This window comes from Danio rerio, chromosome 2 (assembly GCF_049306965.1).
Source record: "Danio rerio strain Tuebingen ecotype United States chromosome 2, GRCz12tu, whole genome shotgun sequence".
In the NCBI taxonomy this organism is placed as follows: Eukaryota; Metazoa; Chordata; class Actinopteri; order Cypriniformes; family Danionidae; genus Danio; species Danio rerio.
The window spans coordinates 15,703,678-15,726,043 of NC_133177.1; the positions used below are offsets into that span (position 1 = coordinate 15,703,678).

Below are 22,366 nucleotides of genomic sequence, written 5' to 3' on the forward strand. Positions count from 1 at the left end.
GACACCCTTTGTGAATTCGCCCAGGAATTCAAGGCAGTGAGAGAGCAGTCTGATGCGATGGGTAATGTCACCTCTCGGCGGAACCGTAAGCCCGCTCCACCCGCCGAACCATTCATATCTGCTGCTCCTCGTCAAAGGCGCCCGCCTACGAGAGCTGCCCCGCCCCCGCACACACCTCTGGCGAAGCAAGCTCATTGAGCACCTCGAAAGCAGGCACCTCGGGAGGGGCTAGCCCCATTTCCAACGGCACTTTTTACTGCCATGAAAACATTTATGAAAGAACACTTTTCCACTTCTCTGGATGTGACAGCCCGAAATCTGCCAGTCTGGGATGCTATGCTTCTAGCTTGCAGGTTCAGTGCATTTTGCCAGTGGCTCACGAGCGCTGGGAGGACGGTCTCCTTTCTCCCACCCCTCGAGCCCCCTCTTCGGAGTTTGGGTGCGGAGTGAGAGAAAATCTCTCACCTCCAGCTCTTCCGCGGGACCCTCGCGCTTCCCGGATCAGCACACCCACTCCGCGCTGCCCCACTGCTGGTACGTCAGTGATTGTAGCGATGAGTCCATTAGCGAGAGCTCTGCCTGCCTGGTTAGCGCGGGCCAGCCCTTCGTGGTGGCTCATAAGCACAATCAGACTTGGCTATGCGAGTCTCGGGATTAGTTTGCAGCAATAGACCTGAAGGACGCATATTTTCATGTCTCCATTCTTCCTCGCCACCTTCAATTTCTGCGGTTTGCGTTCGAAGGTCGAGCTTGGCAATACAAAGTCCTCTCCTTCGGGCTCTCTGTCTCCGCGGGTCTTCACCAAGCTCGTGGAGGGTGCCTTAGTGCCCCTTCTGCTCGTGGGCATCCGCATACTCTATTATCTCGACGACTGGCTGATTTTAGCCCACTCTTGGGAGCAATTGATTATGCACAGAGACAAGGTTCTCCAGCACCTCCAACTGTTGAAGGTTTCAGGTCAACCGAGAAAAGAGCAAACTCGACCCCGTGCAGAGGATCTCTTCTCTTGGGCTGGAGGTGGACTCGGTCACCAAGACAGCGCGCTTCTCCGGAGAGCACGCTCAGCTGATGCTGAACTGTCTGAAAGAGCTCGACAGCAAAATAGTGGTCCCACTGTAATTATTTCAGAGGCTCCTGGGGCATATGGCATCCGCAGCCGCTGTCACGCAGCTCGAATTACTCCATATGACACCACTCCAGCACTGGCTTCATAATCAAGTCCCCAGGCATGCGGGCGCACACCGAGTCACTGTTACTGCGCTGTGTTGCCGCGCCCTCAGCCCTTGGAACGACCCCTCGTTCCTACAGGCCAGAGTGCCTCTAGGACAGGCGTCCAGTCATGTTGTTGTTTTAACAGATGCTTCCAACACGTGCTGGGGGGCTGTGTGCTGCAGGCATGCAAATGCGGGCCTGTGGAAAGGAACCCAGTTGCATTGCCATATCAATCGTCTGGAGCTCTTGGCAGTGTTCCTCGCTCTCCACCGTTTTTTTCCGGTGCTAGAGCAGCAGCACGTGCTGGTCAGGACGGACAGCAAGGCAGCTGTGGCGTATATCAACCGCATGGGGGGTATTCGCTCTCGCCACATGTCTCAGCTCCTCCGCAGTCTGCTCCTCTAGAGTTATCCGCGGCTGAAATCGCTGCGACCATTCACATTCCAGGCAAGCTCAACCGTGCAGCCGATAAGCTCTCACGGCAGCCTTTACGTCCCGGAGAATGGAGACTCCACCCCGAGTCTGTTCAGCTGATATGGGCGCGATTCGGGGAGGCCCAGATCGATCTGTTTGCTTCCCCCAAGAACGCACATTGCCAGTTTTTCTTTTCCCTGACTGAGGGCTCACTCGGCATGGATGCACTGGCCCACAGCTGGCCTCGGGGCATGTGCAAATATGCTGTTCCCCCAGTGAGCCTGCTCGTGCAGTTACTGTGCAAGGTCAGGGAGGACGAGGAACAGGTTTTGCTGGTTGCGCCCCTCTGGCCCAACCAGACCTGAATGTCAGAGCTCTCCCTCCTCGCGACGGCCCTCCCCTGGCAGATCTCTTTGAGAGAAGACCTACTCTCTGGGACAGGGCACCATCTGGCACCCCTGCCCCGATCTTTGGAATCTCCACGTGTGGTTCTTTAGACGCAAGGAAGACATAGTTAACCTACTTATTGCAGTTGTTAATACTATCACTCGGGCTAGAGCCCCCTCCTCGAGCGCGCCTATGCCATGAAGTGGAGTCTATTCACTGAATGGTGCGTCTCTTGTAGAGAAGACCCCCAAAACTTGTCAGATCAGCGTTGTGCTTTCTTTACTCCAAGAGAAGCTGGAGAGCAGGCAGTCACCCTCCACACTCAAAGTTACGTGGCTTTCGTCTCCGCTCTCATGACGCGGTGGCTGGCAGCACCGTGGGAAAGTATAACCTCATCATCCGGTTCCTCAGAGGCGCTAAGCGAATTAATCCACCCCGCCCCCTCTCATGTTCGGTTAGGATCTCGCCCTAGTTCTCACGAGCCTGTTTCAGATCCCTTCAATCCTCGACTCAGTATCTTTAAGATTTCTGTCCCTGAAGACAGCTCTGCTGGTCGCATTGATATCGATTTAGAGGGTTGGGGACCTGGAATCATTTTTCCGTCAGTGACTCGTGCCTGTATTCGGGCTGGCTTAATCTCACATTCCAGAGACCCCGCCCGGGATATGTGCCCAAGGTTCCTACCACACTCTTTAAAGACCAGATAGTGAGCCTGCAAGCGCTGCCCCCGGAGGAGGCAGACCCAGCCCTTTTCTTACTATTTCCAGTTTGCGCTTTGCATATTATCTGGACTGCACTCAGAGATTAGATCATCTGAGCAGCTCTTCGTCTGCTATGGCGTTCGGCAGCAGGGAAGTGCCGTATCGAAACAGAGGTTGGCCCACTCGATAGTGGATGCAATCTCCCTCGCTTACCAGAGCCAGGGCGAATCGTGTCCCTCGAGAGAGCGTGCGCACTCCACTCGGAGCATCGCATCCTCTTGGGCGCGTGCACGCGGCACCTATAACAGATATCTGTAGAGCTGCGGGCTGGGCGACACCTAATACAAGGTTTTACAACCTGTGAGTGGAGCCGGTTTCCTCAAGGATATTAGGTAACTCTTGGTGATTGAGGAAACAACTTGGTTAAGGTGTTGAAACACGCTTGCTGTGCCATTCTCCCTGACAGAAATACGTGCGCTTTTCATCTGTCAGTAAAGGTCCCCGTTAGGTGAGCCCTGCAGATTCCTCCGAGGCCCCAGCACTGACTCAGCGGAGGAGTCACTCGCTGGCCCATTACGTTGTAGGTCTTCCCGCTGGTCAGCCCGCGTTTTGGGTATAAGTGCCCGCTATGCGTGATCCCCACTAGGTGATCCCATATGCTTATTCAGCCACGGTGCAGTTTCAATTCAATTCAGCTTTATTTGTATAGCGCTTTTACAATGTAGATTGTGTCAAAGCAGCTTCACATAAATGGTCATAGTAACTGGAACAGTGTGGTTTAGGTTTTAGTGTTTAAGTTCAGTTCAGTTCAGTTTAGCTCAGTTCAGTGTGATTAGTTCAGTTCGAACACTGAAGAGCCAATTCATCGATGTGTAGCTCTACCAATCCTGAACCATGCGAGGCAGTGGCGACAGCTGAGAGGGAAAAAAAAACTTCACCTGATGGGAGTGAAGAAAAAAAAAACCTTGAGGGAACCAGACTCAGTTGGGCACGACCATTTTAATTTCTCCGCTGGCCAAAAGTCTTGTGCTGAGCTTCATTCGCCGTGGTTAGGCAGGAAGATGGCCTCAGCGAAGACTCGTCTGTCCCTGGAACGTCGCTGGAATCAGACTCATGTTCTCCACTCCCCACGACCATCAGCGCAGCAGCAGCTCAGGATATGGCCTGGTCCCGGATATGGAATCCTTGGGATTATCACTTCCCTGGTCTTGGATCCAATCAGTGACTCTGCATAATCTGAGGACCTCGGGATGAGTATCCCCAGGTGAAAATAGAGAATAAAGAGAATAATTAGCGTAGCTGCTGTTCATCGTGTATATAAGCAAGATGCAGAAGCCTGTGTGGAACCCGCTAGGTGATGCATTGAGTGTATGCTTTACTAAACAGATAGGTCTTTAATTTAGTTTTGAACTGGGAGAGTGTGTCTGAGCCTCGGACGTTATCAGGAAGGCTGTTCCAGAGTGTAGGAGCCATGAAAGAGAAGGCTCGACCTCCTTTACTTGATTTTGCTATTCTAGGTACTACCAGAAGCCCTGAATTTTGAGATCTTAAAGAGCGAGTTGGTTTGTAGCGAGACAGAAGGTTGGTTAGATAAACAGGAGCTAGATTATTTAGAGCTTTATAGGTGAGAAGTAATATTTTAAATTCAATACGAAACTTAACAGGCAGCCAGTGTAAGGCGGATAAAATTGGGGTGATATGATCATATTTTCTAGACCTGGGGCCTCATGTATCAACGTTGGGTACGCACAAAAACTTTGCGTACACCAGGTTTCACTCTCAGAATCGCTCACGTTTGGATTTACTAACAATGAACTGAACGTGGGAATGTGCGCAGCTTCCTGGCAGCTTTTGGCAGGCGTACGCACATTTTTTGTACGTGTCTGTTTTATTTCCATTGGCGACTCCTAGAGGCAGTTGTGTTAAATTCCTCTCTACAAAGTGTCTGAGCCTTGCAATGGCAGCTGTATGAGACGGGTTCATCTAGCAGGTAAATAAGGTTTCCATACCATACAGTTGAACAGCTAAACATTAAAGCACAATTTGCAGCGGTCGCCTGTTTTCCCAATGTAATCTGAGCTATCTACCGCACGCACATTGCTATAAAGACACTATCTGAAGATGAATTTGCATGTGTGAATCAGAAACATTTCCATTCAATAAATGTGCAAATAAAATATGATTCACAAACTTATTGATGATTCCTACTTGTCTTTCTCGTGATAAATAGTTGGCAAAATCTGATATGTAGCGGGGAAAAAAAGAAGAAAAAGTTCATCAGACGCTGGATTCGAGCCGAGTTCATGCTCGAACGTGTCAAAACATGACCACATGCGTCTTACGAGCGCGCCACTGAGACTTTTAAGAGTGCTGCAACATTTTACAGATATAAACCAGACTATTTACTTTTTTTAATGCACTCAGTGAGATGTTCAGACCCAACTGTGTTAACCGCATCAGCTAAACTCTCCCACTCTATTTTTTTTTTCTTTTGTTGTTAATTCCGGAGAACAAACTTGCAAATAACACCGCTTTTCTCCGGTCTACCTCCAAATGGAGCACCTGCAATTCACATTCTGTTCAAAGTTTCTCTTTTTGCTTGCTTTTGCCATTGCTTTTTCGTTGGGTTTTGCCATTAGCATAGTCATTAGCATATTCATACGGGGGAGGAGGCAGGGAGGGGTTTTGCGCTCGTGCATGTTGCGCTCAGTTTCAAGTTCATTCGGATGTACAAAAGAATATGTGTGAGATTCGGCGTACACAGTGTTTCATACATCTGAATTTTTTTCTGCGTACGCATATTTACAGCTTTGTGCGTACGCAATGTTTTAGTAAGATTTCCACGCAAGTCTTCGTACATGAGGCCCCCTGGTCAGAACTCTAGCTGCTGCATTTTGTACTAATTGAAGTTTGTTAATAGAGGATGCTGGGCAGCCAGCAAATAGAGCATTACAGTAATCCAGTCTCGAAATCATAAAAGCATGGACTAGCTTTTCTGCATCTGAGATGGATAGCATATTTCGTAATTTAGCGATATTTCTCAGATGAAAGAAGGCAGTTTTTGTGACATGGGATATATGGTTTTTAAAAGTTAGATTGCTGTCTAATATGACACCCAGATCTTTTATAGTAGAGCTAAAACTAACTTTGTATCCCTCTAATTGTAAATTGAGTTGCGAGATCAGCTGTGTGCAAGATTTAGGCCCAATAAGTAATAATTCTGTTTTGTCGGAGTTTAAGAGAAGAAAATTGTTGGTCATCCAGTCTTTGATGTCTTTGATACACTCAGTTATTTTAGAAAGTTCAGACGTCTCGTCAGGTTTAGTTGAAATATATAATTGAGTATCATCTGCATAGCAGTGAAAGCTGATCCCATATCTTCTAATAATGTCTCCCAGAGGTAGTATGTTAATAGTAAACAGTAAAGGGCCTAAAACTGATCCTTGAGGCACCCCATACTTTACTGGGCAGATTTGTGAAGGCTGTCCATTAATATTCACAAACTGGTAGCGGTCAGTTAAGTATGACTTAAACCATTGTAGAGCCTGTCCCTGGACACCTGTAGACTTTAAGCGATTAACGAGGATATTGTGGTCAATGGTATCAAATGCCGCACTAAGATCAAGTAAAACTAATAGCGAGACGCACCCTCGGTCAGCAGCTAAGAGTAAATCATTGGTTATTTTCACTAAGGCGGTTTCTGTACTGTGGTGAGCCCTGAAACCTGACTGAAACACTTCAAAAATATTGTTCGTCTGCAGAAAAGAGCATAATTGAGTGGAAACAACTTTTTCTAGTATTTTAGACATAAATGGAAGATTTGAAATAGGCCTATAGTTAGCTAAGTTGTTGGTGTCTAGTTGCGGTTTCTTAATAATAGGCTTAATAACAGCTAGCTTGTAAGAGTTTGGAACATGGCCTAAAGATAAAGAAGAGTTGATAATGTTAAGAAGAGGTTCTCCTATAGCAGGTAGCAGCTCTTTCAGTAATTTTGTTGGAATTGAATCCAGCATACACGTAGCTGGTTTAGAGCTATTTATAATTTTCACTAACTCTTCATGTTCTATGATTTTGAAGCAGTGTAGGTTATTATTATGATTCAATAAAATATTTTCAGGATTTGAAGTATAAGCCGGTGCAGAAAGTTTGGTATCTCCTATTTTCTGTCTAAAGCCTTCTATTTTATTACTGAAAAAAATCATGAAGTCATCACTACTAATTTGCGGTGGAGTAGTTTGTTCCAAGGATGACCGATTATTTGCTAACTTAGAGATGGTGTTAAATAAAAATCTAGGATTGTTATGATTATTTTCTATCAGTTTGCGCAGGTGCTCGGTCCTGGCAGATTTTAGAGCCCTCCTATAGCTGGACATACTGTCTTTGTACGCAATTCTAAAGACCTCTAAATTAGTTTTTTTCCATTTACGTTCCAGGGCGCGGGTTGCTGTTTTGAGCGCACGAGTATGACTATTATACCATGGTATAGTTGTAATCTCTCTAGCCTTTTTTAATTTGATGGGTGCCACAGTATTTAGTGTGCTAGTGAAGATGGCATCCATACTGCTGGTTACTACATCAAGATCATTTGAGTTTGCGGGTGCATTACGAAATAGAGAGAGATCAGGTAAGTTATTTATAAATTCATCTTTAGTTGACGGAACAATAGTTCTACTAGGGCGGAGTATTGGAGCGGGTTTGCTGATTTCAGGTAAACACAGCTTATATAGTAAGAGGTAGTGATCTGTAATATCATCACTTTGTGGTTTAATGTCTACGTCAATAACCTCGATTCCATAAGACAGAATTAGATCTAATGTATGCTTTAAGCGATGGGTTGGACCCACAACGTTTTGCTTTATCCCAAGTGAGTGTATTAAATCCATAAACGCAAGCCCTAGTGTATCATTAGCGTCATCTATGTGGATGTTAAAGTCACCTACAATTAGCATTTTATCAGTTTTGACTAGTAAGTCAGAAATAAAATCAGAAAATTCTTTTAAAAATTTGACATAGGGTCCTGGGGGTCTATATATGGTGATTAAAGCGAGAGATAACATAGGTTTTTGCATAGTATCTGGAAGCTGAACATTAAGCGATGATACTTCAAAGGAGCTAAACATAAGTCCGTTTCTCTGTTTAATATTAAGGAAATCTCTAAAGATTGATGCAACTCCACCACCACGACCAGTTTGACGAGCCTCATGTTTATATAAGAATCCTGGAGGAGTTGCTTCATTTAAGCTAATATAGTCATTTTGTTTCAGCCAGGTTTCAGTGAGACAGAGTGCATTAAGATTGTTTTCTGTTATTATTTCATTAATGATAAGTGCTTTAGGTGCAAGTGACCTGATGTTTAGGAGACCAAGTTTTACGAAATTTGTATTTTCACATTCAACTGGTTTTACTGGTTTGATTCTTACTAGATTTTTTCTGGAGCACACAGTACGTTTATTTCTTAATCTATTAATACGAGGAACAGACACAGTCTCTATAGGATTTGCCAGATATGCGTTACTGATGTTTAAGTGGGGTGAACAAGAGTCTAGGTGGCTATAATGTGAATTTTGTGAATTTTTACCTGCTAATCAGATGAAAAGGCAGTCCCCCCTCACGGGCAGACGTGTGTCTTCCCTCTCCGCTAACCATCTTATTATATGTGTACTACCCCTTCTCACGGCTAGTCCATATATTTTGCCATCATATCTCCCCTTTGGGTAGCAGGTGGTCTCCGCAGCTTCCTCCCTATCGGGACTGCACGCTTTCCCAATGTACTGTTGTAATTCCTAGAATTATCTAGATGCTTGCGACTCCCAAAAAATATATCTAAATCTGTAAAACTTCTTTTGAAGTGGGGGGACCAGGTAAGTAAGGGCCAGGGATCATGTTGGAATTCTATGGCTAAGGATATTTTTAATTTTCATTCGGAATTAATTAAGAGATATAAACATTTTCTGTTGGAGCCAATTACATATTTAGTAAACTTATTGATTCAAACAAAACTTTCCCAGATAGTTGGATGACAGCAATAGTTATACCGATCTATAAATCTAGCGATAAGGATGTTGCTTGTAACTATAGGCCTATTGCTATTCTACCTGTAGTGTTAAAAGTGCTGGAGAAAATTGTTGCGGAACAATTAATGGAGCATTTACACTCTAAACAGTTGCTTTATCCACAGCAGTTTAGTTTTAGAGAGAAATATTCCACAGAAACAGCAAACTGTTATCTGCTTGAAAAAATAAAAGGGTCACTGGATAAAGGTAGTGGGGTTAAGGCAGTGTTTCTGGACCTAAAGAAAGCCTTTGACACGGTTAATCACAGTATTTTACTAAATAAATTAAGAGTTCAAAATGTCAGCAGAAGCCTTACAGTGGTTTAGGTCTTTTTTGGGTGGGAGACAGCAATGTGTGAGGGTCAATGGGCTGAAGTCATCTGTGCGTTGTAACAATATTGAAGTACCTCAAGGGTCTGTCCTTGGCCCATTGTTGTTTACAATGTACATAAACGATCTTCCAGATTGCTGCACAGGGGTTAACTGCAAGTTATATGCAGATGACACAGTCATCTATGTGTCAGCTAAAACACCTTGCCGGGCAGGTGAGCAACTGACCCAGGCTTTACAACACATTTCAAGATGTCTTGAACTGTCTCATTTAACGTTGAATGTCGAGAAAACAGGTTCTATGTGTTTTTCTATAAGAAATAAGCCAGTACGGGATACATTTAAAGGGGTGGTCCACTACGATATCATATTTTAAACTTTAGTTGATGTGTAATGTAGCTGTGAGAACATAAACAGCATCTCTGAATGTAAAATGCTCAAAGTTCAATGCAAAGGGAGACCTTGATTTGTAAAGAGTTAGCTTAGCAAAGCCTACAATGAACAAATTTTGGGGACTACAAAAAATACTTCCGCCCCCTGTGAGATCACAAAAGTTCGTTATTGCGCATCCCACATTGCGCAGGTAAAGGCTGTGGCCAGAGGCGCTGTAACGTTACTGCAGAGGGAGAAATGCCATCCTGCTGTTTCCACAGAGCTGTTCTGTTTCTGTTGTTGGGCCTCCAAATGACATGACCCAAACACAGAAGTGCTTACAGTTCAATATTAATTATGTTCCAGAGAACTATAAAATACATAGCAAGCATGATCTGACAAAACAGCTTCCAGAATATCTCCCAGTTCAGTGCTGGATTCGGCTAAAATCTTCCCAAATATGGAGCAAGGAGACGCTGTGAACTCGGTGAGCCATGACCTGTAAGTGTTTTTATTGGTTAAAATTGATCATGACATGTACAGTGTTAACGGTATGTTGTAACAAAGATGTAAAACACGGGAAATTATGTTCACCGCTAACGATTTAGCTACAAATCCATATTTATCAGTCAAACGGCTGTAAAAACACAAACACATACACACACTCTTGACCAGCACCTGCGTCTCTCTGTGTGAGACGGCAGAGTTTCTCTTTACAGGCAACTTTACCATGCGTTTTACAACTCGGACAATAAAGTCGCAAAAGATATGTGAACGATTCATGGTACTTACACAGGCATATTGCGGATATGCGTGAAAGACATCCTGTAACGCATTGATTTTTTTTAAAAATACAACAATGCTCTCCCAACTGGAGTGTAACATCAAAAACAAATCAATCCAGGCTCACACAGGTCTCATCTCACATCTTGTGCTTTATTCTGTCACCACAGAAGATAACTTAATCCGAGCATGAGAGAAAAAGAACAATAAATATCTCTCCCGCGCTCATGCGCTTCTCGTGTTACAGATACTTCATAGTATACACACGCACACACATAAACACACAATGGCACAGAAACACTTAAAGGAGCCGCATCCCATTTTCACTCATTACAGACATGCGTTGACTGACTGACGGTTTACACAAAACGCGGGTGCTTGTCCAGGCGTGACATGCAGCCGATTGGCGAATCACAGAAAATTATGATGATGACCAATCAGAGTCACTTAAGGGGGGCCTTTTAGAGGAACTTAGAAATATGACAGTCGTTTTCATGTTAGCAGAATAGCTGTGTATAATCAAAGTGAGATATATGAAAAAATAACACAATTTCCTCCAAGTGAAACATGAGCACACATTGCTTTGCATCTTATTAACACAACCAAGCCTTAAAATTACATTCTGGACCACCCCATTAAGGTGCTGATAAAAAAATAAAGTAATTAAAGAAATTAATGAATTTAAGTATCTTGGCATAACTCTAGACATTGATTTAAAAATTGATAGTCATGTTAAAAATATGAGTAAGAAAGTTAAGCCAAGTCTAAACAGTTTTTGTTTTATTAGATTGTTTTTAACATATCACACTGCAAAATTATACATGTACAAAATAGCCCCTTTCATACATACAGACCTCTCCGGAAAATTACCGGCAATTTTCCAGAAAGGTTGTATGTGTGAACAGGTCCTTTTTGAAAATACCGGTAAATTCGTTCTGGCTATTTTCCAGAAAGAGAAGTTGTAACATTAACGGTAATTTGCCGGAATGCTGCGCTGTGTGAATGCAGAAGGAAGATTGCCGGAAAAAGCGCGTGCATGTCTAGAACGTGCTGACCTGAAACGTCTGCTTTAGCCAATCAGAACAGTCACACGCGTTAACGTCCGCACGGTTCATGAGAATAAAAGCCTTTGAATATTTTCCCAGACGCATTTAGCTGCTAGAGGTTAGTCAGATAACGTTTATATGTTCTTCTTTATGCCAACTGTGTAAATAATCATCGATAAGATGCTTATGATAAGCCGCTGTTTGTTTACCTTCAAGCTTTGCGTGTGCCTGTGAAACAGCCAGTGAGCACCAACACACGCACATATAATGAACATCTCGACATGCGAAAGTGATCCTGCATATGTTTTCATCGAAGTTCTTCACAATACTGATCATCCACAGAGTTTGTAATGTAGTCAAATGTTTACAAATACAAGCACAGCCGTTTAAGGCTCATTTGTGGTGAATGATGTCAGAATTTACCGGTATTTTGGAATGAATGTGTGAATGCTCTTTTCTGGAAAAATTCCGTAACGTCCTCGCCTGTGTGAACAGCGCTTTTTTGAATATACCGGTAAAGTCGTTCCGGAAATTTTCCGGATATTTACCGGTATCACTGTGTGAAAGGGGCTAATGATATTGTCTCACTTGACGTTTTGAATTACATCTTGGTCACAAGCCTCTTTAACTACTTTGAAACCTATTGACTCAATATATAAACAAGCAGTTAAAATTATGGACTTAAAGCCAATGCGATGGCATCATTGTGATGTTTTATGTAAACATAAACTTTTTAGTTTTGATAGTTTTATTCAATTTAGATATCTTAAATTGGGTTTTAAATGTTTAAATAATCATGTTTCAATCGTGTTTTCCGAGCTAATCAATCGGCATCAAACTCCCACAGAGTTACACGGTAAAACTGCTAATGGTGACTGTCTAGTGCCAAAGTGTAAGACCTCGTTCGGTCAGTCTGTCTTCTCTGTAAAGGAAGCAAAACAACTTAAAACCAGAAAGTAATATAAATATTTTTAGTAGTGCTCTTAAAAAGTGGTTAAAACAAAACAGCAGTGTTTGCACAAATAGTCTACTGTTAGTTGGTTGGATCATGTCACCTTTGCTTTTGCCAGCAGTAATTTTATGTAAATAATTGTTATGTTGTGTATGTTTTTATTATATTTCCATTTTGTCAATTTTTAGGCCTCCTGTGGACAGGTGTTGAGAATTAGCAAGTTTGCTAAAACACTTAAACAAATGCATTTGGTTGTCCAGTGTAATTGTGATGTCCATGTCAAATAAATAAATAAACAAAAAACTATTACTACTTATTTGCAAATAAAGCAGTAAATATTATCTGGCATAAAAAGTAGTAAAAAAACACATTTTCCTGGTTGCCGAATGTCACGCAACTAAAGCCTTTTCATGCATCTACATTGTAACAATGTTATGACATGGTGTCATTGTCTTTGTAAAAATTGAACCTTACACAGACATCGTCACAACACAAATGTGGGATGTCAGCTATAATCAAAATAACACATTATTTATTTATTTTTTACATTAAGAAGGTGTTTGCCAAATAAAAAAGTGATCAATGTATAAAAAACATTGGCATATAGCCTCTTTAAATTTATTGATGAATTAAGTAATTCATTAATTTTTTTTATCAAGAACATGAAAGTAAAAATTGTTCAAAGATAAGCTGACCTCCGTGATGGTTTTGGTCATCTGTCTGCACAACTCAGTTTCATATTTCTCCTCCTGCAGGTAGCTGGTCAACACATCCTTCAGGAGGTCCTTCACTGTTAAAACTGGGAAGCGTCTAGATGGGGCTGCATAAACACTTATAATCAACTGATTGAACAGAAGAATAAGTACTGTGTTCATTGCATACAATATATATATATATATATATATATATATATATATATATATATATATATATATATATATATATATATATATATATATATATATATATATACAGACAGTTGAGGTCCGAATTATTAGTCCCCTTTGATTTTTATTCTTCTTTTTTAAATATTTTTCAAATGATGTTTAACAGAGCAAGGATATTTTCACAGTTTGTCTGATAATATTTTTTCTTCTTGATACAGTCTTATTTGTTTTATTTTGGCTAGATAAAAGCAGTTTTTAGCTTTTTTCTCGATAATCTACAGAACAAACCATCATTATACAATAACTTGCCTAATTCCCCTAGTTAACTTAATTAACCTAGTTAAGCCTTTAAATGTCACTTGTATAGCAGTGTCTTGAAAAATATCTAGTCAAATATTATTTACAGTCATCATGGTAAAGATAAAATAAATCAGTTATTGGAAATGAGTTATTAAAATTATTATGTTTAGAAACGAGTTGAAAAAATCTTCTCTCCGTTAAACAGAAATTGGGGAAAAACTAAACAAACGGTCTAATAATTTAGGGGGGGCTAATAATTCTGACTTTAACTATATATATATATATATATATATATATATATATATATATATATATATATATATATATATATATATATATAAAATTAAATTAGTTTTTTTTTCTTTTTTAAAGCATTAATTACTATGTTTTTGAAACTGTTTAAATTATCTGCCCATTTTTAGTGTAATTCATGTGTTTTCATTTCGTTTAGTTTTTTTTTTTTTTTTAATGTGCGTGTGAAATATGCACACATAGCAGCAACAAAGTTGGGAAAATGTAATATGAGTTATAATTTAAAAATATTTTAGCAGATCATTTTAATGCGTTTAAATCGCTCTCTGTGTGCTGCGTGCATTTGGTGTGCGTGTGTGTGTTGTTGTTGTGCAGAATAATACATTTCTGCACAAAATTAAGGGCTAATAATAAAACTTGCTAGATAATTTTATCCATTTAAATATTTAGTATTATTACTAATGATGAAGTTTTTTTTTCTAAATAGACTGTTTTTAAGCAGCAGGGTGGCACTGTGGTGCTGAGTTCGACTTTTAAATAAATAAATGACCATGCCTTATTAATGCATATCCTTGTTTTAATTAATGTTATACTTTAATAATTAATCATGAAATAATAATTCATTCCTTGAGTAGTCCTACTAAAACCCTGAAACGAAAGAATTCATTTAAAAATGAATTCATAGCATTTAAGCCTGAAGAAAAGAACACTTACGACATTCAAATGGAATAGATTCTAAAATAAATTTTTAATTGAAGTCATATTATGTAGCTTAAAACAACTATTCTAAATTCATGCCTGCTATTTTTATTTGACGGAAGAAATAAAAGATGATTTTTCCAATCAAAAATTTGTTTTTTTCCTTCATATGTTTTCCAGCATATATGCTGGCTCTCAAAAATAATTTAATCAGTAATTTTGTTTTAATTTAAATTGTTAAAATGTCAGAGAAAAATAACATTATAAACTATTTATTATATTTTATTAATTTTTCTATGCTGTTGGAAGCGCAAGTGTGTGAAGTTGTTCTTTTAATATGCATATGTTCTGTATGCTGCTTTTCGCATGTTAAAATAAATCAATACTTCAAAATGCAATACTTAATGTGTTAGAAACTAAATAAAATTGTGTATATGTAATAATTACATCATAATTAAATTTTAATCTGACTGATTAAAGGTTATAGCCCTGGACTATTCAATTGGGGGCCCATGGCAATTTGTTCCGGCCCTCCGAGTAGTGTGACCAAGACATAAAAAGTATTTAGTTCAGTCGAAAAACGGCTGCTATAGTTATGAAGTGACAGGTGTCTTTTTAAAACAGCATAAGCTGCAGTTAAAGGCTTTTAACATTTGGATATGTTTGTATAAAAGGCCTTTTGTACAATGCACTAATATCATTAATAGGGATGCAATGATTATAAGCATCTGTTCACTTTTACAGGTGCAGCGACTTTTGTGACTGGAAGTTTAGAAGAATGCGAAGGCCGAACGCTCTCACTTTCAAAAAACTAAGGATGAATGCATACAGCAAGCTCCACTATAGCCAGATATTATTGTGTGAATTGTGGCTAAATATAAACAAAAATGTCAGTATGCTTGCAAGGTACAGTAAAACTGTGCTTTGTCTCCAATTTTAAATCATCAGCCAGAAATGTTTGTATATTAGTATGTTTTATGTCACACACATACTAAATTACACACACACACACACTGTAGAATGTATGGGTTACTTTTAAATCTTTTACTTTTAAAAGAACACACTTTTAAATATATAGTTACTTATTTAATTGAACTATGAACGATTTTCATTTCTGTGCAATGTTTTTTTTTTTTTGCATGTGTGTGTGAAATATGCACACGTAACATCAACAAAAAAAGGGAAAAAATGTTATATGAGCTAGGCCCTATATTTAAAAAGTATTGCAGTGGATCATTTTAATGCATTATGCTGCGCTCTCTTTCTCTCTCTCTCTATCTCTCTCTCCCCGTGTGTGTGTTCGCCATGTTTGCTTGAACACAAAAAAATCAACATATACTTTATTAGAAATGTACAAATATGCATTCGATAATACAATTTCAATAAGCAGGGCCAGATTAATCAATAGGCATTATGGCACAAGCCAATTTTGGAGTATCTATTTAGGCTAAGTGCATATAGCACACCTTGTTAGAATAAGCTATTTGAGCGAAGTATCTTGAATGATTTTCATTTCTGTGCAATGATTTGTGTGTAGATTTTTATTTATTTTTCATTAATCATTCAATCATTCATAGTGAATGTTGGAAGGGGGGAGGTGAAAAAAAAAGATTCTTATTTAGACTAGTTAATCATATTTCCCTTCTCAAGCCTCATGTTTCATAACATTTTAGCTAAATTAAAAGAAAAATAGTCAACTATTTAAAAAATATTGGTTGTATATTGAATTCTTCCTTTGCATTTTCATTTCATACAAATGGAACACTGAGGCAGAACAGTAAATATTTTATTGACACTGGGATTAATACATTTCTGCACAAAATAAGAAAATTACAGCTAGATAATAAATTATTTATTATTATTAATAATGATGATGATGATAAACAAAAAATATTCTTTTTTTCTATATAGACTATGTTTTTAAGCAGCAGGGTGGCACAGGGGTGCTAAGTTCTATTTTTAAATAAATCACTTTTGTTTATTTTTCCCTCTAGTTTCCAATTTCTAACATCACGTGTGAGTGATAAAAACTCAAACTCAAACCAGTTTGGCAGGGACCATTAGCATATGAAAAGCAGAATGGGGTGGGTGAAGCTACTCTCTGACGAAGTGAAAACCAAAGGCCTTCTAAAGTTTAGCTTTTAAAAAAAGGACAAAGAGTTCAAGAAACGCGCTAAAAAATGAAAAGAAAAATAAAAAGGCTGCTAAGAATAAACTTTACTGTGGGTGTATGTATTTTTTTTCTACAAACCTTTTGGAACATGATGAGTTAATATTAGTTAACATTATTTGTATAAATTTTTTTTGATAGCAGACAAATATTTCAGTTCAAAAGGAAAGTTGCTACCTCTCTTATAACTTATAAATTTCTTATAACTGAAAAGGAATTATGCTGTTTATTGGTAGAGTATTCTGCTGTATTTCATTTATTCTTTAATTAGTTTATGTTCTCTTCAAAATAGGTTGTAAATTGTATCTAAATACTTTATAAATAATATTTATTTTAAAATAATAAAATTATAATAAACTCCATTGTTTATTATTTAAAAAAAATATATCTAAAATCTTTTTTTCAGGTAGGCCTTTGTAAAATTAAAATTCAAAATGGTTTAAAGCGGTTTAACTCATTTATGTTATACTGTATATTCCATTATCGTTATAGCTTTTGTTTGTTTTATATTTGATTATTTAATGCTTTTAATATATCAGATATTTGTATATCTTTAAATGATTTCAATATCGCTTAGGCTATTTTATATAGACCTATGAAATTGTGTTGAGCCCTCAAAAGTGAAAAAAGACACGCAATTTGTAAAGTTTTATGTCTTTCTGTTGTATTCATATGTGAATACAAATACGTATGTTATCTTCAAAATAAATAAAGAGAGAAACCCAGCCACCTGGGGTCCATTCATCGTACGTGGATTACTCAGTTAGCTGGATTTGGTTATTGACGATTTGATTTCGTTCTTCAAAACTGATCCGAAGTTATAGTTTATAATAAAATAAATAAAGTTATATATAATTAACATTTTAATATATATAATTAAAATATAACATTTATATATACATATATATATATATATATATCATATATATATATATATGGGTATTTTAAAATGTACAGATTGTATTCATGTTGATTTTATGTAATAAAAAATAACATTTGCACCATTTTTTTGCAAACGGTAAGACTGAATGTATCTGAAAATGTCAAATGGTGTAACTGCCAAATATTGTGAAATAATAAATAATTTACTCCTCCTAGATGATATGCAAGTGTACACACCGAAAGAAATACTTTTTAAAATACCACAATAACATGTATTTTATTTTCGTTATCTCTAAATGAAAAATTTTATGAGTTTTTGCAATTTCTGGCCGGACACATGCTAAAAACACATCTGATTTCTAAATAATCTTTGACAAATTATGTAAAAATTGTTAAAAACTATTTTATACACTAAACTATGTGTTTTTATTTTTATTTATATGACAATTAAAATCAATTAAAATTAAAAATAATAATCAACAATTTCAGCTGAAGTGATTTTAACTTATTTTAAATGCTGACCAAAATGTCTAATAACAAGAAATCTTTGTGGCGATGAACAGTGTACTCATGTCTCATTTTGTAATGACAGTTAAGGAACTATATCTGAGGGGGTGGGATTGTCATTGACAAATGTGTTTAGAACCATGAAACCAAGTACCTGAACTTTAATACATAAAGTAATAACATCCTTTACATTAAATGTGTGGCACTCATCAATAGAATGATAACAAACTAAAGAAACATGTTTAGCTTTTAACACCTTTTCCATCACACTGTTTCCTTTTAGTTGTTTTAAGTAAAATAAAAATAAGTAGATGATAATACAAAATATTTTACCTTTATGCTATTTAGGAGCAATTTGCTAAACACTGTACGTAAAAGACTAGTACGTAAAAACTTTTGCTCTCTTGCTGCCTTGGTGCTAGAATTAAAGGCCAATTTTGCAAACACACATGACTGACCGACAACAAAACATGGAAAGAATTTTGATGAGTGTCCTCCTAACTTATCCACAGCCTATTTATTTTATACAGTTGAAGTCAATTATGAACCCCCCTGAATTTTTAGCCCCCACCCCCGTTTATCTTTTCCCCCAATTTCTGTTTGACGGAGAGACGATTTTGTCAACACATTTCTTAAAATAATAGTTTTAATAACTCATTTCTAATAACTGATTTATTTTATCTTTGTCATGATGACAGTAAATAATATTTTACTAGATATTTTTAAAGACACTTCTATATAGCTTAAAGTGACATTTAAAGGCTTAACTAGGTTAATTTGGTTAACTAGGCAGGTTAGGGTAATTAGGGAAGCTATTGTATAACAGTGGTTTGTTCTGTAGACTAGAGGAAAATATATAGCTTAAAATAGCTAATAATATTGACCTTAAAGTGATTTTTAATAAATAACTGCTTTTATTCTAGCCGAAATAAAACAAATAAGACTTTATGTAGAAGAAAACATATTATCAGACATACTGTGAAAATTTCCTTGCTCTGTTAAACATCATTTGAGAATTATTTAAAAAAGAGGGGAAAAAAATAAAAAGTGGTTTAATAATTCTGAGTTCAATTTGTTTAGCAATTTCTGAGTTCCCCTTCGGGGGGAACTCCAGCACTATAAGTGGATTTGATTGTAAAATCCACGCATTGGGAGGTTCGGTTCAGAAGCTACTCGTCTGAAAGAGTATTGAACGGGCCAATTAAGAATGAATTGGCAGCGCAAGCCTGCGCAGGTGAGCGGCATAAGCAATCAACTGAGTATATAAGCTCACCTGGCGCCAGCAGACGCTATCCTTTTCGCTTCAGAGACTTTCTGATCGAGTCGATGAGGGTTCCTCCTGCTGTGACCAGCGATTCTGAGCGAACGAGAGCATTCTCCCGGTCCAGAGTGTGTACACGCAGCGGCAGACGGTCGAGCTGGGTTTCTCCCTTGCCTGGCGTTCTTTGGGTCCGGTCCTCCAGAGCGGTGCGTATAAAGTTGCAAACTTCATAGAAAGAGCAACACAGTCGTGCAGCAAGTCCTTTTCAGGACGGCGCTCCGACTGTGCGTTTCTGGATGCGGTGGTTTCCTGTCCTCGGATGATGGGCGCGGGCACTGCGTTACATGTCTGGGGGTCCAGCATGTTAATGCGCTGCTCGCGGGCAGTTCATGTCGTCATTGCGATGCCATGACTGTTGCGCAAGATCGCGGTTAGCCTTTGCAAAAGGGCGAACCACCCCAGTTGTCCCCTGCTCTGCAGCGGGCACTCGGGCAGATCTGAGGGTTTCAGCGAGAGATAATCCGTCGCCCACGGGCCCGCGGACCTCCCGCTCCTCTAAGCGCTCCATCCAAGCTTCGGGCGGGGGAAGCGATCCGTCTAACAGATGGTAGCCCTTACGCCCGATGACACCGGAGACCAGATGTCCACCGCGGCATCGGAGGGTGGGCTTTCATTGTCCGATGATGATCCAGACCCGCTCGCCCCCTTCGGGCTGGTGAGCGCTGTCACTACGGATCCTGAAACGGACATGTTAGCCGTGCTTTCCCGGGCTGCTTCGGCCGTGGGTTGGAGATGGTTTATCCCCCAGCTCCGCGGCCGGACCGACTAGAGGGGCGTTCCCTTCTTCCCGGAGGTGCACAGTAGGCTCACGCGGTCTTGTAAAGCACTTTTTTATGCTCGTGCTGCGTGTCCCTCCACCCTAACCACTCTTGACGGTGAAACAGCCAGGGGGTATGTGGCGATTCCTCAGGTTGAGTGCGCGATGGCGGTAAATCCGCGCGGCGCCTCTTCTTGGCGGGGTCCGCCTCGTCTCCTATCCAAAGCCTGTAAGTTATCTACCTCCCTCGGAGCTAGAGCTTACATAGCTGCGGGCCAGGCTGCTTCCGCCTTGCATGCGATAGCCACCTACCAGCGCTACCAAGCGCAGGCGCTGGCCGAGCTGCACGAGGGTGGGTCCAACCCAGGCTTATGAGCTTCGCACCGCCGCCGACTTAGCTCTTCGGACTACTGAGTCCGCTGCGTGTGCGTTGGGGAGGACGATGTCCACATTAGTGGTCCAGGAGCGCCACCCCTGGCTGATATGCGCAAAGTCGACAAAGTCCGCTTTCTTGACTTCCCCATATCCCCAGCCAGGTTCGGCGACACTGTCTGTGAATTCACCCAGGAATTCAAGGCGGTGAGAGAGCAGTTGGTGGGTGATGTCTTATCGGCGGTCCGTAGCCCGCTCCGCCCGCCGTGCCATTCATACCTGCTCCTCGCCGAAGGCGCCCCCCTACGAGAGCTGCTCCGCCCCCGCACATGCCTCCGGCGAAGCGAGCGCGTCGGGCACCTCGGAAGCAGGCAGCCCCCCTGCCCAGAACGCCACTAAGTCCGGCAACGGACCGCGAAGCGCCCCTGGGACAGGCCATCTGGAGAAGAGGGAACTTGCTCTTTCCCCGCTGGAGGGCGGGGCCCCATTTCCAACGGCACTTTTACTGCCATGAAAACATTATGAAAGGGCACTTTTCACTTCCCCAGATGTGACAGCCCGAAATCTGCCAGTCTGGGACGCTATGCTTTCTAGCTTGCAGATTCGGTGCGTTTCGCCAGTGGCTCACGAGCGCTGGAAGAACGGTCTCCTTTCTCCCACCCCTCGAGCCTCCCCTCCGGAGCTCGGGTTCGGAGTGAGAGCAAATATCTCACCTCCAGCTTTTCCGTGGGACCCGCGAGCTTCCCGGATCAGCACACCCACTCCGCGCTGCCCCACTGCTGGTACGTCAGCGATTGTAGCGATGAGTCCATTAGCGGGAGCTCTGCCTGCCTGGTTAGCGCGGGCCAGCTCTTCGCGGTGGCTCATACGCACAATCAGACTCGGCTATGCGATTCAGTTCGTGAAACGGCCCCCCAAGTCGCGGTGTGTATTCACCAGGGTCAGCCCCCTGTCCGCCCCTGTCTTGCGAGAGGAGATTGCTGTCCTCCTGGCAAAGGATGCAATCGAGCCGCTCCCTCCAGCCGAGATGGAGAGCGGGTTTTACAGCCCACACTTCATCGTGCCCAAAAAGAGCGGTGGGTCACGGCCAATCCTAGATCTGCGCGTTTTGAACCACTGCCTGCAAAAGCTGCCGTTCAGAATGCTCACGCAGAAGCGCATCCTCCGGTGCGTTCGTCCTCTGGGTTGGTCTGCAGCATTAGACCTGATGGACGCGTATTTCCATGTCTCCACTCTTCCTCGCCACCGACAGTTTCTGCGGTTTGCGTTTGAAGGTCGAGCTTGGCAATACAAAGCCCTCCCCTTCGGGCTCTCTCTGTCTCCGCGGGTCCTCACCAAGCCCGCGGAGGGTGCCTCAGCGCCCCTTCGGCTCGCGGGCATCTGCATACTCGATTTCTTTACGAGTGGCTGATTTTGCCCTCTCTCGGAGCAATTGATTATGCACAGAGACAAAGTGCTCTGGCACTTCCACCTGTGGGGGTTTCAGGTCAACCGAGAAAAGAGCAAACTCGCCCCCGTGCAGAGGATCTCTTCTCTCGGGCTGGAGTTGGACTCGGTCACCATGGCAGCGCGCCTCTCCGGAGAGCGCGCTCAGCTGATGCTGTACTGTCTGAGAGAGCTCGACAGTAAAATAGTGGTCCCACTGAAACTATTTCAGAGGCTCCTGGGGCATATGGCATCCGCAGCCGCTTCATGCCGCTCAGATTATTCTATATGAGACCACTTCAGCACTGGCTGATCACGATCGAGTCCCCAGACGCGCATGGCATGCGCGCGCACACCGAGTCTCTGTTACTGCGCTGTGTCGCCGCGCCCTCAGCCCTTGGAGCGACCCCTCGTTCCTACAGGCCTGGGTGTCTCTAGAACAGGCGTCCAGTCTTGTTGTAGTTTCAGCAGACGCTTCCAACACAGGCTGGGGGGCTGTGCGTTGCGGGCATGCGGCTGCGGACCTGTGGAAAGGTACCCAGTTG

The 22,366-nt window shown here is 41.3% G+C and overlaps 1 protein-coding gene and 1 long non-coding RNA gene across 3 annotated transcripts in view; both read right to left on the reverse strand.

Annotated features, from left to right (window-relative positions):
• dynlt5 (dynein light chain Tctex-type family member 5) overlaps window positions 1-22,366 on the reverse strand; it is a 64,142-nt gene that overhangs the window by 19,787 nt on the left and 21,989 nt on the right. Inside the window, 1 exon segment of one of the 2 annotated variants that reach the window (NM_001004623.2) lies at window positions 12,945-13,069. The exons of the other annotated variant lie outside the window; for it this stretch is intronic. Coding sequence (NP_001004623.1) covers window positions 12,945-13,069 — 125 coding nt within the window. 2 annotated transcript variants of the gene reach the window in all.
• On the reverse strand, window positions 3,391-12,938 carry LOC141377916 (uncharacterized). Its single transcript, XR_012391053.1, has 2 exons — window positions 9,084-12,938; window positions 3,391-9,003 (listed from the first exon to the last, which is right to left on the reverse strand). It is a non-coding gene; the product is annotated as an uncharacterized lncRNA (long non-coding RNA).